This window comes from Papaver somniferum, chromosome 2, assembly GCF_003573695.1.
Source record: "Papaver somniferum cultivar HN1 chromosome 2, ASM357369v1, whole genome shotgun sequence".
Lineage (NCBI taxonomy): Eukaryota > Viridiplantae > Streptophyta > Magnoliopsida > Ranunculales > Papaveraceae > Papaver > Papaver somniferum.
This window is the reverse complement of record NC_039359.1, coordinates 209,551,661-209,567,676: the sequence shown is the minus strand read 5'-3', so window position 1 is coordinate 209,567,676 and position 16,016 is coordinate 209,551,661. Positions and strand designations below refer to the sequence as shown.

The window sequence follows — 16,016 nt, the reverse complement described above, 5'->3', positions numbered from 1 at the left end:
ATATTTCTTAATTGAATGTTTAAGTAAATGATTTAGATTCTTAGTGCCTCTTTATTTAGTTAATCTCTTGGATTAGTCAGCTGCTAGCTTCGAGGGCGCTACAATCACCTTCTATTAAACCTCTTGAAGGTTTAAAAGCTTCACCAAGTGAGCCATTAAGGAGAATAGAAATCGAAGTAGTTGAGATGCATTGCTCTGTGAGCAAGAAAACCTCTCTACTAAAGCCAAAGGCTGACAAGGCAGCCAAGAGAAATTTACAATTAACTCTGTCAAAGGCCTTGGACATATCTATTTTTATTCCCAGTCCTCCTGTTCTAGCTTTCTTTTTTTTTGAAGGAGTGAATAATCTTATGTGCTACTATAATGTTATCTGAAATTTGTCTAGAGGATAGGAAAGCTGATTGAAAAGGAGAGATAACTTTATCCAAAAATTGTTTGAATCTATTAGCTATTATTTTTGCTATTACTTTATATACTGTGTTACAAAGTCCTATAGATCTTAATTGACTGGGGTTTTTAGGTTTTTTCACTTTGGATATAAGAAAAAGATGTTCTTTATTTAGTTCAGGGTTTAAATTCTTGTGAATAAAAAAGTTCCGGATAGTGGAAGTAACCTGAGAACCAACAATTTCCCAATTATATAAGTAGAAGATGACAGAGAATCCATCTTTCCCTAAATTTATGTTTCTCTTTATAGTTCCTCCATATAGAGCCCTTTTTTATTTTTGTTAGCCTCTCACTGGTAATATTGGTCCTGCCGCCACTGCATATATAAGCACGTCTCCTGACGTCTACATTTTGGCTAAAAATACGAACATGTTGTGATATTCTCAATTCGTAATTGGAACTCAAATTATATACTACGAGAACAAAACGTATGGAAATATAGAAATGAGAGATGAGAGAATATGGGAGCTGGACTCTCTTTTAGTATTAAGTTTCTGTTCTTTCTCTAGTTTTTTTACATCAGAAAGTGGGGAGGCCACTCAACTATATACATCAGAAATTCGGTATTTAAACAAACAATACAAGTGTTTACAATGTGAGACTTACTTAACTATTAAGTTGCTAATGCTTATCCAATTTAGGAGGTTAATACTTAACAGAGAAGTAAATCTAGTGTCTGTCAGAATGTTCCGGCAAATGGTGGGTCACCCTGTAAGCCATGTTCACACAACACTCCCCCTTGGACCACCATTTCTAAAAATACTGCCTTGTTAAAGCTTTGCTGGTAAAACCCGAGCAAATTCGTTGCCTCGTTAAAACCTTGCCAGAAAAATCCGAATGAGATAAAAACTGGTCGAAGGAAAAAGAGTACAACTCTTGGATCTTTAAGGTGATGATGGTCGTCACGAATTTTCTCCCGTTGTTGAAACTGCATCAGGAAAACCACTTGGGACAAAGTATGAGCTCTTAATGAGGTTGATTACCGTCAAGAAATACCTCCTCCGTCAAAATTGCATTAGGAAAACGACTCGGGACAAAACCAAAATGCATGCGTCAGTAAAACCACTTGGGATAAAACCTGAACTTAGAATGAGGGTGTCGCCGTCACAAAATATTTTCTTTGACAAAACTGCGCCAGGAAACCAGTTGGGACAAAACCTGAACGCCCCACACCAGGAAAACCACCTGGGACAAAACCTGGGTGCCCAAAGTTCATAATAATGCTGACGACGATGCTAATGTTTCCTCGTTAAAAACCTCATCTGGAAAACCACATAGGACAAAACCAGACCAAAGGAAATGAGTAAAACGGACGTTGCATGATAATGGTGTTGGACACGCATATGATGCCTCGTTAAAACCTTGACAAGGAAAACCCATCGGGACAAAACCTTAGTGAAGGAAAAAGAGTACATCGCGTTTAAATCCCGCCTATGATTCTACGAGTTTACTCCCCCTGAAGCATGATTTCTTAAAGCGATTGGTGGTGCAAATATTATATGGCTTTCAGAAAACTGCTTAAAACCATTCGAAGTCTATGGAGGATTGACTGCAGGTCTTGCGCCGGGTGCACCACTAGCAATGTACACCTCGCATTTAAATCCTCCACCATTGCACACCAAATTCAGTTTTCCGCTTTAACTTCAGGCATAACAATGAAAGGCCTTTTGTAAACTCATAAATATCGTAGAATCAATTTCAGCCTTTAAAAGTGTAACCTGCAAAACAAAAGTTAGAACACAACAAGATAATGCATGCATTATATTCGTACATGGTATCTCTGGACCATAAAGTATTATTTCTACGTACGTATCAGATAGATCAATCACTTTCCACTTTTTAGTAGCACGATAAGTATTACCAGTATCAAAAATTAGATACTCTAGTCTGTGCTAGCATATTCTCGAACTTCTGGTCGAGAAATATTTCAATTTCGACGAGATCTCATAGTCTAGTTCAAGCGTGGATTTTATCGCAATTAAAGGCTTTTAAGAAGCCGAAAATGATCACATCAATTCATCCGTATTTTAACCTTATACTAAGAACTTAAAACACATACAAGGATTGTTCACAAAATTCTCCTCTTCAAAATGATGATTATGACTTAATTTCAAGTCTGACGTAATTCATAAGGTCAGGAGGCTGCCGGAGTTAAAACTAGAATCATTCAGGGATTCAAATACAATCACCAAAAACTAGTTTAAAAATATGCAATATGAGTCCTTCAGAGACTACCACGCTAAAGTGCATCAACATTGGGAGAATATTTTAGTATTACAAAACCAATCCTGGGGGTTCAGCAGGAAAAACCCTCAATCGCACTTAAAGCGATAATACTACTCTCTCTACACTTTATCTCAAACACCAAACTGTAACATTCAAGCCTCACAATTTTACGGTCTGAGTCGGATCCGATCTTTTACGCTTTTTGGAGAGATTCCATCCTCTATCTTATTTTGAGGGGAATAGATTATATGCCTACCAATCACGATGTTGATGTTCCTCTGCAGAGGGGTACATAACCACCATTGTAAATAGATAATCAACAACTGTATAGATCCCACACATTTATCTAATGCATGCATACTCAAAAAAAGTTTCACAGACTGGTACCAGCGCCACTTCAGGGGCATTATCATCTCCTCATCGTTAATGAGGTATATACTTACAGAGTGTGGATCATATTCCGATAGTCTCCACGAGCACTATCTGTAGTCTCTCTTTAAGAGCATTGCATATTAGAAAAGTGATTGGGCTCTCTTTTTAAGAGGCATATATGAGGCAGTTATTCAGGCCTCAAGCGTGTTTTAACACACGACTTGGTCATTATGAGATGCATGATTTAACCTGTTGTGACAACTTCTCGTGTCTGCATCCTCAAAAAAGTGACAAACAATATTTTGCCAGAGCTACTGCAGTTATTTGTTTTAATCATGAGTAATCTCCAATACCTCAATTACATCCAATATCTTGGTGTGAGAAAACAAATGAAATGTTTCACGCCAATTCTAGTGGCAGCTGAACATTCTTTGATCAGGATAAAGCTTAATCAGATAATCTATTTGATTGTCGACGTCTCTTACTGCAACCTTTAGGTGATGCCTGTCATATCCATGACTTGAAAGGAAACCCCTTAAATTTGTCGACATAATACGTGGCATCTCCAGGTGGCAGTCTTTCTCCCCATGGTTTTGGCGGGAAAAACCTTTTTAGATTATCAACATAATTCTCACCAACTTCTTATGGTTACATTTTTCCCCCTGATTAAAATGGGAGAACCTTAAAGGTTGTCAGCCTTACTCACGCCAACTTCTGGTGGCGCGTTGTCATGCCAACTACTGGTGGCATTTTAGCTTTCCTGATCATGGAAGAAATATTAACATCTCATTCTTGGAAACTTCTGGTTCCATAATTGCCTGATTTTCAAAGGCAATTCTACTCATGATAGTTTTTGGGTTTTAATTTATCTACACAAAGACTACCCAAACACAGTTTCAGGCTCGACAAGAGATGAGATATTTCACGTCGTTCCTTTTTGACGGCTTACTTCCTCCCCCTAACGGCGGGATTACAGTCTCATCTTCAGTAAGACATTACCATCTCAGGGTTTTAAATATCTTATAAACTAAAACCAACATATATAATTAGGTGACGCTATAGACAAAACACGAAATATAAGGTTGCTTCCAAAACAATATTGATGGTAAATAGTTGGTCGATCAATTAACTAAAAATGCTTTACAAAGAACTCAACTAGACCATGTTGAGCATGCACATGTGTTATTTATATGCTCGATATAATACCAACTTAAGTCAAAGAATCAAAAGCCTATAAATTTACCACCAAAATAAATGGACTTAACTGGAAAGTCCAAAAATGGATACGCAACCACAAGATTTGCACAAACAGTTTGGCAAAATCTAACATCACGTGTTAATATAACAAGAGACCATCTAGTAGATGCGTCTATCAATACGATAAAGTATTGAAATAATTTTCTACACTGCAGGGTGAATAAGTCCTGCATGTGCCACCTTGAATCCTTTCTAGGGATTAATGTGGGTGATTCAGCAACGGGTTACCATAATGTTAATGTTATTGTAATTTAACAACTAATTGTCTTAGGTACCAACAACACTATTTACATCCCCATATAATGGAAGTTTCAGGTTCTGTAAAGGATTTCCATGAGCATTTTGAATCGTCTACTCATCTTGGTAGAAATTTTGATGTCCATATCGACCATGCCAAAGCATGAAAAATCAAGGTCATTAAACTTCTGGTTAATGACACTGTGAGATTCTACTGATAGAATTTTTGTATGGCACACCCCATAAAAGAGAGAGCCTCAAGCTTCTCTAAACGTGCTTCTGGCAAAAAAACAAATGAAGTAACAAAATGCTCCATAAAAATGCTCATTTATAATTTCAAGGTGGTAATACCAAATATTTTTAAAACTTAACAGATTCTTCCAGAACCTGATAGAATATACGGAAAATACTACACCACCAGATAAAATGATATACGCTCTTCCGGAGTCGTCTATCATATTATTCGAACCCGAAATGACATTTCACATTTCCCAAAACCTCTACAAGATTACAAAAATGGTTTGAAAATTTGTATTTGTCGTTACTTGTATTTGAGACAAATATCTCCATCGTCTACTAAATATGGATAAATTACTTCAGGAATCCATATCTGTTAGTACAGGTAGACGAGAGAAAAATAATAAATCCATAACAGAAACGTTTGGTAACCATGTGCTACTTCGGGAACCCGAAATTTTATAGCTTATTCCTGGAACCCTTAGACCACTTCTGGAGCCTAATATGGATTACTACAGGAAACCACATATTATGTGTTGGACTGCTTCTGGAGTCGGAAACATCTCATGGATTGCTTCGGGAATCCTTTGTTTACAGAACAAGGAAATAAAGTAAACAGAAAAATAAAGGAAACATAAACATATATGGTACTAAAAGAAACAACAAATCTCCATTTTCGTCACCTTCGGGGTTGACGAGATATTAATTTCCAAGTGTGCACATGGATACAATCTTTGTGGCAAAAAATTGCCTCAATATTAGTTACAGGTCACTTCAGGGACCACCGATAAAATCCGGCTAACACTTTGTACCGGGTCACTTCTGGAACCGATTAGCTAACCGAGCAGCATCCAATATCCATATCGTATCGCACAATATTCCAACTTCAGGTGGAAATTTTTTCATTTATGGAGATCATTTAGTGAAGAAAATTTGAATTTGTGTTGTCCCTCTTGGATGCAAGAATTCTTCGCTCTAATCATATTAAAACTCTTAGTACCAAAAATAGAGAAAGAAACAACGAGATAAGTAATTATTCATTATGACTATATGAATTCACCGTTGATATAAAAATTCCCTAATTAATTAACTTATCCACAAATATCAACTCTTGGTTGATATCTTAATTAAGAAAGAAAACAAATTAGCCTTGATTTCTTCGTTTATCGACTAACTCATGGTACAAATAGGATTTTGTGGAACGGCCAATCCACGCATGGTGTCCTATAGGACCTACACTCACCGCAATAACAATCAAGTGAGTACAAAATCAGACAAGGCTATATATCAATAATGAAGAAAATAAATTAAATAGAGAGAAGAAGTGTTTGTCTGTCTTCTTTATGCTATCATCTCTCAGTTCTCTTCGTTTGTAGATTTGAGCGGATAGCACATCGTTCCATATGTATCTAAGCATCTGTCCGAGAATGATTTCGTGCTGATAACGTGTTGTGATATTCTCAATTCATAATTGGAACTCAAATTATATACTACGAGAACAAAACATATGGAAAGATAGAAATGAAAGATGTGAGAATATGGGAGCTGGACTCCCTTTTAGTATTAAGTTTCTGTTCTTTCTCTAGTTTTCATACATCAGAAAGTGGGGAGGCCACTCAGCTATATACATATAGCCAAGAGTATTAAGTCCGTATTTAAACAAACAATGCATGTGTTTACAATGTGAGACTTACTTAACTATTAAGTTGTTAATGCTTATCCAGTTTAGGCGGTTAATACTTAGCAGAGAAGTAGATCTGGTGTTTGCCGGAATGTCCCGGAAAATGGTGAGCCACCCCTGTAAGCCATGTTCACACAGCAGAACAAATGTTTCTCAGACACGATACGAATAACATTATATTCTAAGTGGGAAATAATTATTCATTACCATTAGAATTCAATTATAAAATTAAGTTGGATTAGGTGTGTTTTACTCGACCATATATAGCTGTGTCATGGTTAGTATGCAAAGAAAACAAGCACTAACTCGTAGAGATAATCAAGTTGGATTAGGTAATGATTTCATGGACCATAGGTGTTCGTTTCATATAGTTAGCATGCAGTAGAAAGAAAAATTTATAAGTACAGGCTCTTGTAATAAAGATATATTGAACAAAGATAACATACGACAAAACGAAAGTAAGTGGATCGACTACTTACTAATGTGCATAATCTAGAAATACATATGTTGTTGGTTATTTATAAATATTGTAGAGACCACCGAAGTTACTTTCAAGAGAATTGAGCAAGTAAGATGAGTAATCTCATTGGTGTCATTGTAGCAGTGGTTAACGGTTTTAGTCACAGAAATTAACATATTTAGTCGTGCATTGATACTGGTTTTAGCTATAGTTTCAAAGTAGGATAGAGTTACTATGTCAACAACTTTTAAACTGCTTTCTAAAGAAACTATAACGTTAGTTTTAATTTCCCAGCAAAGTTTCTCTGTTCCCATTAAAGCTCAGGTAGCTCATACATACAATGGGACCAACGCAATCTCTTTACCCACTAAAAGTCCAATGCAATCCTAGAAAGGTTCCAGCTTCTGATTGTAACACTCTATTTTCTCCACGCCCTTTGGACTTTGAGTAGGGAGATTAAAGACCTATAAGATGACTCCACACTGCTATAGGAGTACAGGGTACTAAATTGGCTGGTACCAATTCATATAAAACAAACCAATATCAACCACTTGATCTACTAGAATGGTAACCCTCAAGTAATTAATTTGATAGCTTCTGTAGCAGTGATGCATAACTAGGCAATAGAAGAAACAGAAGTAACGGAAAGCAGACGCTTCCATTTGATCAAGTTTGAAATCCGGTGGTATTATTACATGCTGGTGAAGAAAATTAGTTATCGTCCATTCGTCGAAGATAAGAAGAGGAAAAAATACGACAACAACGAACATGAACCATTTATTTTCTTCATTCTTGTATATATCATCTTGGTTAAATGGATCAAAATTCATAATGAGTGTTTTTTATAGACGAATGTTAATATTTCTAGTGCATTTTAAGTGGGAAATACCGGTTATTGCCCATTTAAATAAAATAAAAAGAAATTAAGTTGGATTAGGTAATGATTTGCTAGACCATAGTTGTTTGTTTCATAGTTAGTATATGCAAAAGAAAACAAGTATCTGAAAATGAAAAAAAAAAAACTAATTAATGAGTAATGCACTTGTAATAAAGATATATTGAACAAAGATAACATATGACAAAACGAAAGCAAGTGGATTGACTACTTACATTGCATATTCTAGAAATACATATGTTGTTGATATGTTGGTCATTGTTTATATGTATTTGACATACCACCATTATCACTTTCTAGAGTAAGTAGGATAAGCATAACAATAAAACAACGTAATCTCATTGGAAGAGTTATAGTAGTGGGTATAAAAATAATTAATTTTTAGTAAACTAAGATAGGCGATGTTAATTACCTGGTCTTGCATTGATTTTATTTTCAATTTGGGGAGAAAAATTCAGTCAAGCATGGTGAAAGCTTCAGTCAAGTTTTGATTCAGTCAAACACTAATCAAGATCTCATGGTTTTAACTTTTAGCTCGTCTCAAAGTAGGATTGAGTGACTATGTCAATTGTAAACCAACTCTCAACTGTTGGGAAAAAGAAAGAGTTACGCTGCGGACAACTTTTACTGTTGTCTTTCATTGAAAATATTTATGACAGCATTGAATTCTGTGGAATTTTCTAAGACATTACGACTTAGAAAGTAATCGAGTCACCACAAATTACTCACTGAATCTTCCACGATTTATCTAGAACTATTGGGAAAAAAAGGATTATAATTTATATGCATTTTATACTAGTTTCGGATGCGGATTGAAATATGACAACCAAATAGGAAAACCATCGGTCCAACTTTTGTTTCGATTGTACGTTGTCCTAGAACACTCAAATATACACCTTCCGCTAGAACAGTGATGGAAGTAGTTAGAGACAAATGGCGAATTCCCCAGTTCCATAAATCCGACCTTAAGATTTTTCCAAACAGACGTACCGTCATTAGAATTTTATAGTATCGTCTCTGGTTCCACTGGATTTGTTCGATGTACACATTCTACGTGTAGTTCCTGTGACGATTAAGCATTCATTAGAGTCTAAATTTTAATTTTGGAGCAGATTTACTAAGTTAAGTCATTGTTTGAAAATGCAGATATTAGGATCGAGACCAAGTCTATAACTATATGTCACTTCTCTTGGGCTTAACTAACTAATCTCATACTATATGTTGTAGTTGTTAAAACAATTCAAAAGTAAAACACATGTTCTTATAGTCTTGACTCTAGCTTGGGTTTTGATGATTCTTTCACACCAGATATTGATTGCTATTTCAATGACCTTTCTCTATAAATAGAGATTTTTACCTTCACAGAATTTACAAATCAAGTTAGACACACCAAAAAATTAAGCTGCAACTTAATCAAGTTTTGGTTACTCTTTCTTCAAACAAAATGAGAAGCAACACTAGTTACCTCCTCTTTCTTGGCCAAGTTCTTGTTTTCTTGGCTTTGTTTTGTTTTCCAGCCTTAGGTTCTGATCCTAGTCCTCTGCAAGATTTCTGTGTTGCCATTGGTAACACCAATAATGGAGGTACAGACGTACAGTTCTATGCTTCATTACTAATTTTCAATATTCTTGAATTATTTAAATATGAACAATTATTTGTATCTAATTTTGTTACCGTGTTTTGTTTTTGATTGAACAATGCAGTGTTTGTGAATGGTTTATTCTGCAAAGATCCCAAACTTGTTACAGCAGACGATTTCTTCCTCCCGGGATTAAACGTTGCAGGGATTACAGATAATCCTTTGGGATCGAATGTAACAGCAGCTAATGTAGCCCAAATCCCTGGACTTAACACTCTCGGCATTTCTATGGCTCGTATAGACTTTGCACCGAATGGTCTAAACGCACCACACACTCACCCTAGAGCCACAGAGATCTTAGTAGTCATGGAAGGCACACTATACGTTGGATTCGTCACGTCGAACATGGGCAATGTGAACAAGCTCTTTACTAAGGTCCTTAACAAGGGTGATGTTTTCGTATTCCCTGTTGGCCTCATTCACTTTCAGTTTAATATGGGAAAGACAGATGCAGTGGCTATTGCTGCTCTTAGCAGCCAAAACCCCGGTACCATCACAATCGGTAATGCAGTTTTCGGATCAACACCCCCCATTGACGACAATGTCCTTGCCAAGGCATTTCAAATTGACAATAAGTTGGTTGATTTTCTCCAGTCTCGATTTTGGATGCCCAGCAATTAGAAAGCCTTTATGATAATAATAATATGATCCTGATTGACACTATGTACTACTTTGCATCCATAGATGCTGTTTTTCAGAATAAATAAATATTAAAATAAATATAATAAATAAACTATGGAGGCATTTTTCGTGACTCTTCCAAGCTTTAAGTTTCCTAGTTGAGTTTCATGAATTACCCATGAAATGTAATCTGTCAGAGCGTCCACAGTGGTGCGAGTATAACCAAAGACCAAAGACTAAAAAAAAAGACCGAATTTGGGTTTAGTCCATCATGTGGCGTAGTGGGAAAAGAGTATATTTGATCGCGCGTTGATAAAGCTTACGCCTGGAATCAGGCGTTGATAAAGATAACGCCTGACATGGGGCGTTTGTAAAGATTCCGCCCGACATATTCAAAAATAAAATAAAATAAAAATAAAAATGGGGCGTTGATAAAGTTAACGCCCCAAGCAAAGTTTTCAAATGAAATGAGTAAAGATCATGACTATATCAACGCTCCAAGAGAGGCGTTAACATTATGTACGCCTGGGTGCCTGGCGTTAACTTTACGTACAGGCGGACATTATACCAACGCCCCATCCAGGCGGACATTATACCAACGCCCTGAACCAGGCGTTAACTTTACGAACGCGCGGCTACAAACGGACATTATACCAACGCCCGTCGGGTAGGCAGACATTATATAAACGTCCGACTATATTTGGGTTTGGTCTTGATCGCCGACCAAATTTGGTCTGGGTTTTACTCTTTGATCAAATTTTGATCGATGGTCCGTCCCACTACGCCAGCCCACTCGACTAAAAATTTGGGTTTAGTCGTCCACTGCAGTTGCTCTTAGAGCGTCCACAATGGACGACTAAACCCAAATATTTGGTCCAGTGGATAGGCATATTGAGATGGACCATTGATCGAAATTTGATCAAAGACTAAAACCCAGACCAAATTTGGTCGGCGATCAAGACCAAACCCAAATATAATCGGGCGTTTATATAATCTACGCCCCACCACCAGGCGGACGTATAGGCCACGCCCCAGGCGGACGTATAATGTTCGCCTGTTTTTTTTTTCTTTTGTGTGGGGAGTGGTTTATACCTCCGCCCCACTCTTTAAAATTTTGCATTTGCATGGGGCGGGCTTAATACCTCCGCCCCATTTTTCTTTATTTTTTTTATTAAATTTTTTTTTGAATCTCTCTGCACCGGGCGAACGTATAGTCCCCGTCCCACACCAGGCGTTGGTATAGTACACGCCCCACACCAGGCGAACGTATAATGTACGTCTGACCAAATTTAGTCTTTCCACCGTAGCGTCACACACCAGACTAAACCCAAAATTTAATCTTTTTTTCCCTCTTTGATCTTTGGTTATACTCGCACCACTGCAGTTGCTCTTACCATGTATCACTTTTCTAATCTCTCAAGCGACAATCGGATTTTTGGGAAAATTATGGAATGTAATCTGTTGTTCAACCATGTATCACTTTTTGAATCTCTCAAGCGACAGTTGTATTTTTGGGAAAATTATCATCTGGTTTCTTTTTTATTTATCCCAAGTGTGTTTGGTCCAACGGCAAAAGACGTTTTCTGTTTGGTCAACAATTTTTTTTGAAAATATCAAATAGATCAAAATACCCTTTCATGTTAATTTTTGTAGTTGTTTTATTCCTGTAATTATTTAAGTTCATTCTCTTTGATGAACTTTGTACTTCTACTTATTTTCTTATAAGAGTCATTATTTCGAGTGAACACATAATCAAAACTAAATCAAATCTGAAAACATGGTTCATCCTTTCAAATGAACACCTACGTACTCAAATTTCATTATTATGAACTAAAAAATATAATTCATTCGTTAAAACGAACATACAACAAAACATCGTTATTATGAACAAAAATTAGAGTTCATCTTTCAAATGAACACCTAACCAAAGTTCATTATTATGAACAAAAATACATAGTTTATTCTTTCAAATGAACACACAATAAAAGAAAACTAATTCAAAAATAAACAAAGGTCACTTCTTCAAAATAAACATACAACAAAACTTTCATTATTACGAAACAATAACAGAGTTCATTCTTTCAAATGAATACCTAATAAAAAACAAGCTAATTCAAACCTAGAAAAAATTCTATTCTTTAGAATGAACACACAAAAAAAAACTTCATTATTATGAAGAGAAAAAAAACAGAGTTCATTCTTTCAAATGAACACCTAATCAAAACACCCAGATCTGATAAAAAAAATTGAAGAACACAAAAAGATGATTTACAAAGATTAATGAAACTCACCAGAAAATCATATCAATCTCTATAAATCTTCAAAAAAATCTTCAAAAATCTTCGTAGTCTTCAAAATCTTCTTCTCTGTAAACAAATATTCGTTAGCAATCTTCATCTTCTTTGACAGCAGCAGAGAAAGTTAAAATTAATCTCCGGTAATCTCAGTAATAAAATCAATCTACGAATCAATCTTCGAGATCTCTGTAAATTAATCTTTGAATCACTGTAAACAATTCCAGCAACAAATAAAAAAAATAAGAGAAGAGAGAAAGTAGATATGAAAAATGGTTTCTTCTCTCTAATAAATCACACTCTTATTATTAGGAGGGAAAGAATGGATTTGAGGAGGAAAAAAAAATTGTAAAACTCTAAGTCAAACTTTGGTCAAAGAAAATCCAATAAAAAAAGTGGGAGTGTTATAAATACTCTCCATTTTGCCTGACCTTGCACAAATACCCCCGAAGGATAATGATTAAGTTTTTTGGAGCCAACTTGAGAAAGTTGCTTCCAATTTTTGGAAGCAACTGTTATAAAGTTGCATCTACTTCTGAAAGCAACTTGTGCTAGTTGTGTCCACTTCTGAAAGCAATTTGTGCTAGTTGTTTCCACTTTACAGAAAATAGGGGTAAAATATCTCTAAAATACCAGTCTGACCCAGACACCCTTGTTAACCGGAAATGCTATTCCAAGCACTCTTCACCACACTAATCACCACTCACTGCTAGGTGTTGCACATGTAGTGGTCCAATTTATTCATCCAGGACCCACCCTTAGAAAAAGGGATACACCATTTAAGAAATATAGGGTTCAGATGTTTTGAGCTATGAGTAGAGTGGTGTTTTGTGCTGTGAATAGCACCACCGCTTGTTAACCTAACAATCCCTCCATACCATGAATCCCACGTTTTTCATCTTCTTCGTCCAACTCTTATAAGTTCCATCGCTATATTAAGAAATCATGGAAGACAACCCGCTGGGCTAGGAAGATTGTCCTCTATACTTGTCTGATTATAAGCAACTGCATGAATCATAAATAAATCATGATATTTTTATGGGAACCCTACTCTACACTATCTTCCACCGCCCTATTCAAGAAATTTTAAGCAAATGAGATGAATTGATGAGCTACTTCACACCAGGATATTGTATTGCCAGGAGATTGTGAACTCACAATTCACCCCAGGAGATTGTATTGCTATACGGTGCAATATTCGTGCATAGCAGATATCCAAATGTGAACCAAAATTACCAATCTACATCACATATCAAGGATTTTATGGACATTTTATTAATTTTTCAAAAGGTCAACCCCTCTTACAAAGTTTTAGTTCCCTCCCCCGTAATCTTTCACTCTTCATATCCATTCTTTTCCACCATAAGACCAAACAATAATTTTTGGACCAACAACAATAAAAATAGCAAAAAGAACCAAACAGACAGTTGACTAATTCAACAAGACCAAACTAACTCAGGTTATACATAGTTTCTACTTTTATTTATCCATACTTCAGCACGTGCCAACATATTATCTTCTCGTTATCTTTAAACGAGAACCAAAAAGAAATAAATATCTTTTTATAAAGTCATCAAATGGATTTGTTTCACAACAATTTTACTACATCAAAAAAAGAAGAAGACTATTATTGGGGCGTCACACTCCATTAGAGGGGTTTCACTTGGATTCTTAGTATCCAAAAAAGAGGTTATGGGATATCCTAGCACATAAACAAAATGTCTAGATTATCCTTGAACTGAAATAAAAATTTAAAAACCTAATTTTTTCTATTCTAATTCACAAAAAACTGCTCCTCTTCCTTCTTAGTAATTTCAATTCAATTCAACTTCAATTCACTTCATCGTTGTGATTACGTCTAGGTTCGCCAACCGTAATTTCAGCTTTTGAAGAACATACGTCCAGGTTTGGATGAATTCAAACTGTAGAATTAGCTTGCATGTTGGCTTACATTCAGGTTTCTCTTCATTCCAACCGTATAAATTGAAATCACGTCCAGGTTCCTTTTAATTCCAACCATAGAAAATGAATTTACGTCCAGGTTTATCTTATATGCTAATCTAGACGTAATTCTTCATGGATGTTTTAGAAGAAGCTTCAAATTGGATTACGTCTAGGTTCGTGATGTAATTTTTCCAGACGTAATCTTCTACGTCTAGGTTCGCGAAGTAAACTTTCCACACGTAATCTTCTACGTCTAGGTTCGTGAAATTTTTTCCAGACGTATTCTCCCACGTCAGGGTTTCTGAAGTGTTTGGCATGACATATTACCAACCGTAATTCAATTTTGTCCTATTGGAAACCAGTTACGGTTTGGAGTTCTTCCAAAACCTAGACGTAAACCTAAATTACGGTTGGCAACGAAGCTAAACCCAACCGTAATTTTCCATGAAAGTCTAAAAATCTCAAACCTTTTGCGTACTTAAGCTAGTTTTGAGCGAAATTGAACCCATGGGAGATAGTTTAGAGGTGTACCTGTTGATTTTCAACCATTAGTTCTTCACTTTGTTGATTTATTTCTTCAATTGGTTGAAATTCATCATCACTTTGTGTTAAACCCTCTCTACCATCTAACAAATCATCCATCTCTTGGTCTCCAACATGAGGAATGTAAAACTTGCTTTCTCTATCATACAAAGATTCACCCACCTCGAATTGATAACTTGTTTCATCCATTTTTGTTGAGTGAATAAAAAAAATCTAGGTTTTGAAAGAAATCTTCAATTTTTTCTTTTTCTTCTTCCCTCTAGTTTTTTTTCCTACAAAAACTTTGCCCCAGAATTAACAAAATTCAACTTCTTAGTTTAATTAGATAATAATTAAATTAAATTAAAATTAACTACATAAGGGTTGTTTGGTCATTACAACATTATTTGAGATAAGGGGGTTTTTGATATTACTTATGGGTGACCCGTTTTTGTCCTATTAGATGACACCCCTCTAATGGAATGTGACGCCCCAATAATAGCCTTTAAAAAGAAAAATACAATAATAGTTTGCTCTGGTTTTCCTCACGCGGACTTCCAGACATTTTGTCATATCCCTAGCCCCGTATCCAATATCGGCCTGTCATTAGTCTTTTGTGTTAAAATGTATTTAGTAGTAATTAATTACAGTTAATTAGTTTAATTCGTTAAATTAGTGGTTAATGTTAATTGTAATGGGTGTGTCGGATGTGACCACCTGGGCTGTTGAGAGACGTTGATGCTAGATTGGGAGGGGATGGCTTTATAAGATGAAAGAGTCTGTAAGAACAATTTATGAAAATTATTAATCAAATTGAACTTTGTTCTTAGGTTGTGTTCTTCATTGAACCAGATAATAGACTTGATTCATGAGAATCAAGAGAGGTTTATCCTCAAATCTATCCCCCCTCTTGTCATCGTACTCAGGTACATGATAATTGGTATCGGAGCAGGAAATCCTGCTACGCTCAATACCATGGAAGTTGTAGACCTGGAAGCCGATTATCTCCAAAAATTCACAGAAGCTGAGTTGTTCTTCATGAGGATGAATTCCTTAGTATACATTCAGGCTAGAATAACGGAGAAGATGGAGAGCAAACGACCTCCTAATTTTGTAGAAGGATGCATGAAAATCTTATCTTATGAAATCAAAACAATACTTGCGATGGAGCGAAGACTATGTGC

At 35.9% G+C, this 16,016-nt stretch overlaps 1 protein-coding gene across 1 annotated transcript; it reads left to right on the top strand.

Annotated features, from left to right (window-relative positions):
- Positions 1 to 9,174: 9,174 nt before the first annotated feature.
- LOC113350387 (germin-like protein subfamily 1 member 17) lies at positions 9,175 to 10,205 on the top strand. Its single transcript, XM_026594513.1, has 2 exons — positions 9,175 to 9,395; positions 9,516 to 10,205. The coding sequence occupies exons 1-2, from the start codon at positions 9,257 to 9,259 to the stop codon at positions 10,070 to 10,072; spliced, it is 696 nt and encodes a 231-aa protein (XP_026450298.1). The 5' UTR covers positions 9,175 to 9,256; the 3' UTR covers positions 10,073 to 10,205.
- The last annotated feature ends 5,811 nt before the right edge of the window (positions 10,206 to 16,016 follow it).

Excerpts from the sequence above, each read along its gene's own strand:
- LOC113350387 (XM_026594513.1), top strand. The coding sequence starts at position 9,257 with ATGAGAAGCAACACTAGTTACCTCCTCTTTCTTGGCCAAGTTCTTGTT. Across the intron at positions 9,396-9,515 it reads TGGTAACACCAATAATGGAG|TGTTTGTGAATGGTTTATTC; the intron begins GTACAGACGTAC and ends TGAACAATGCAG.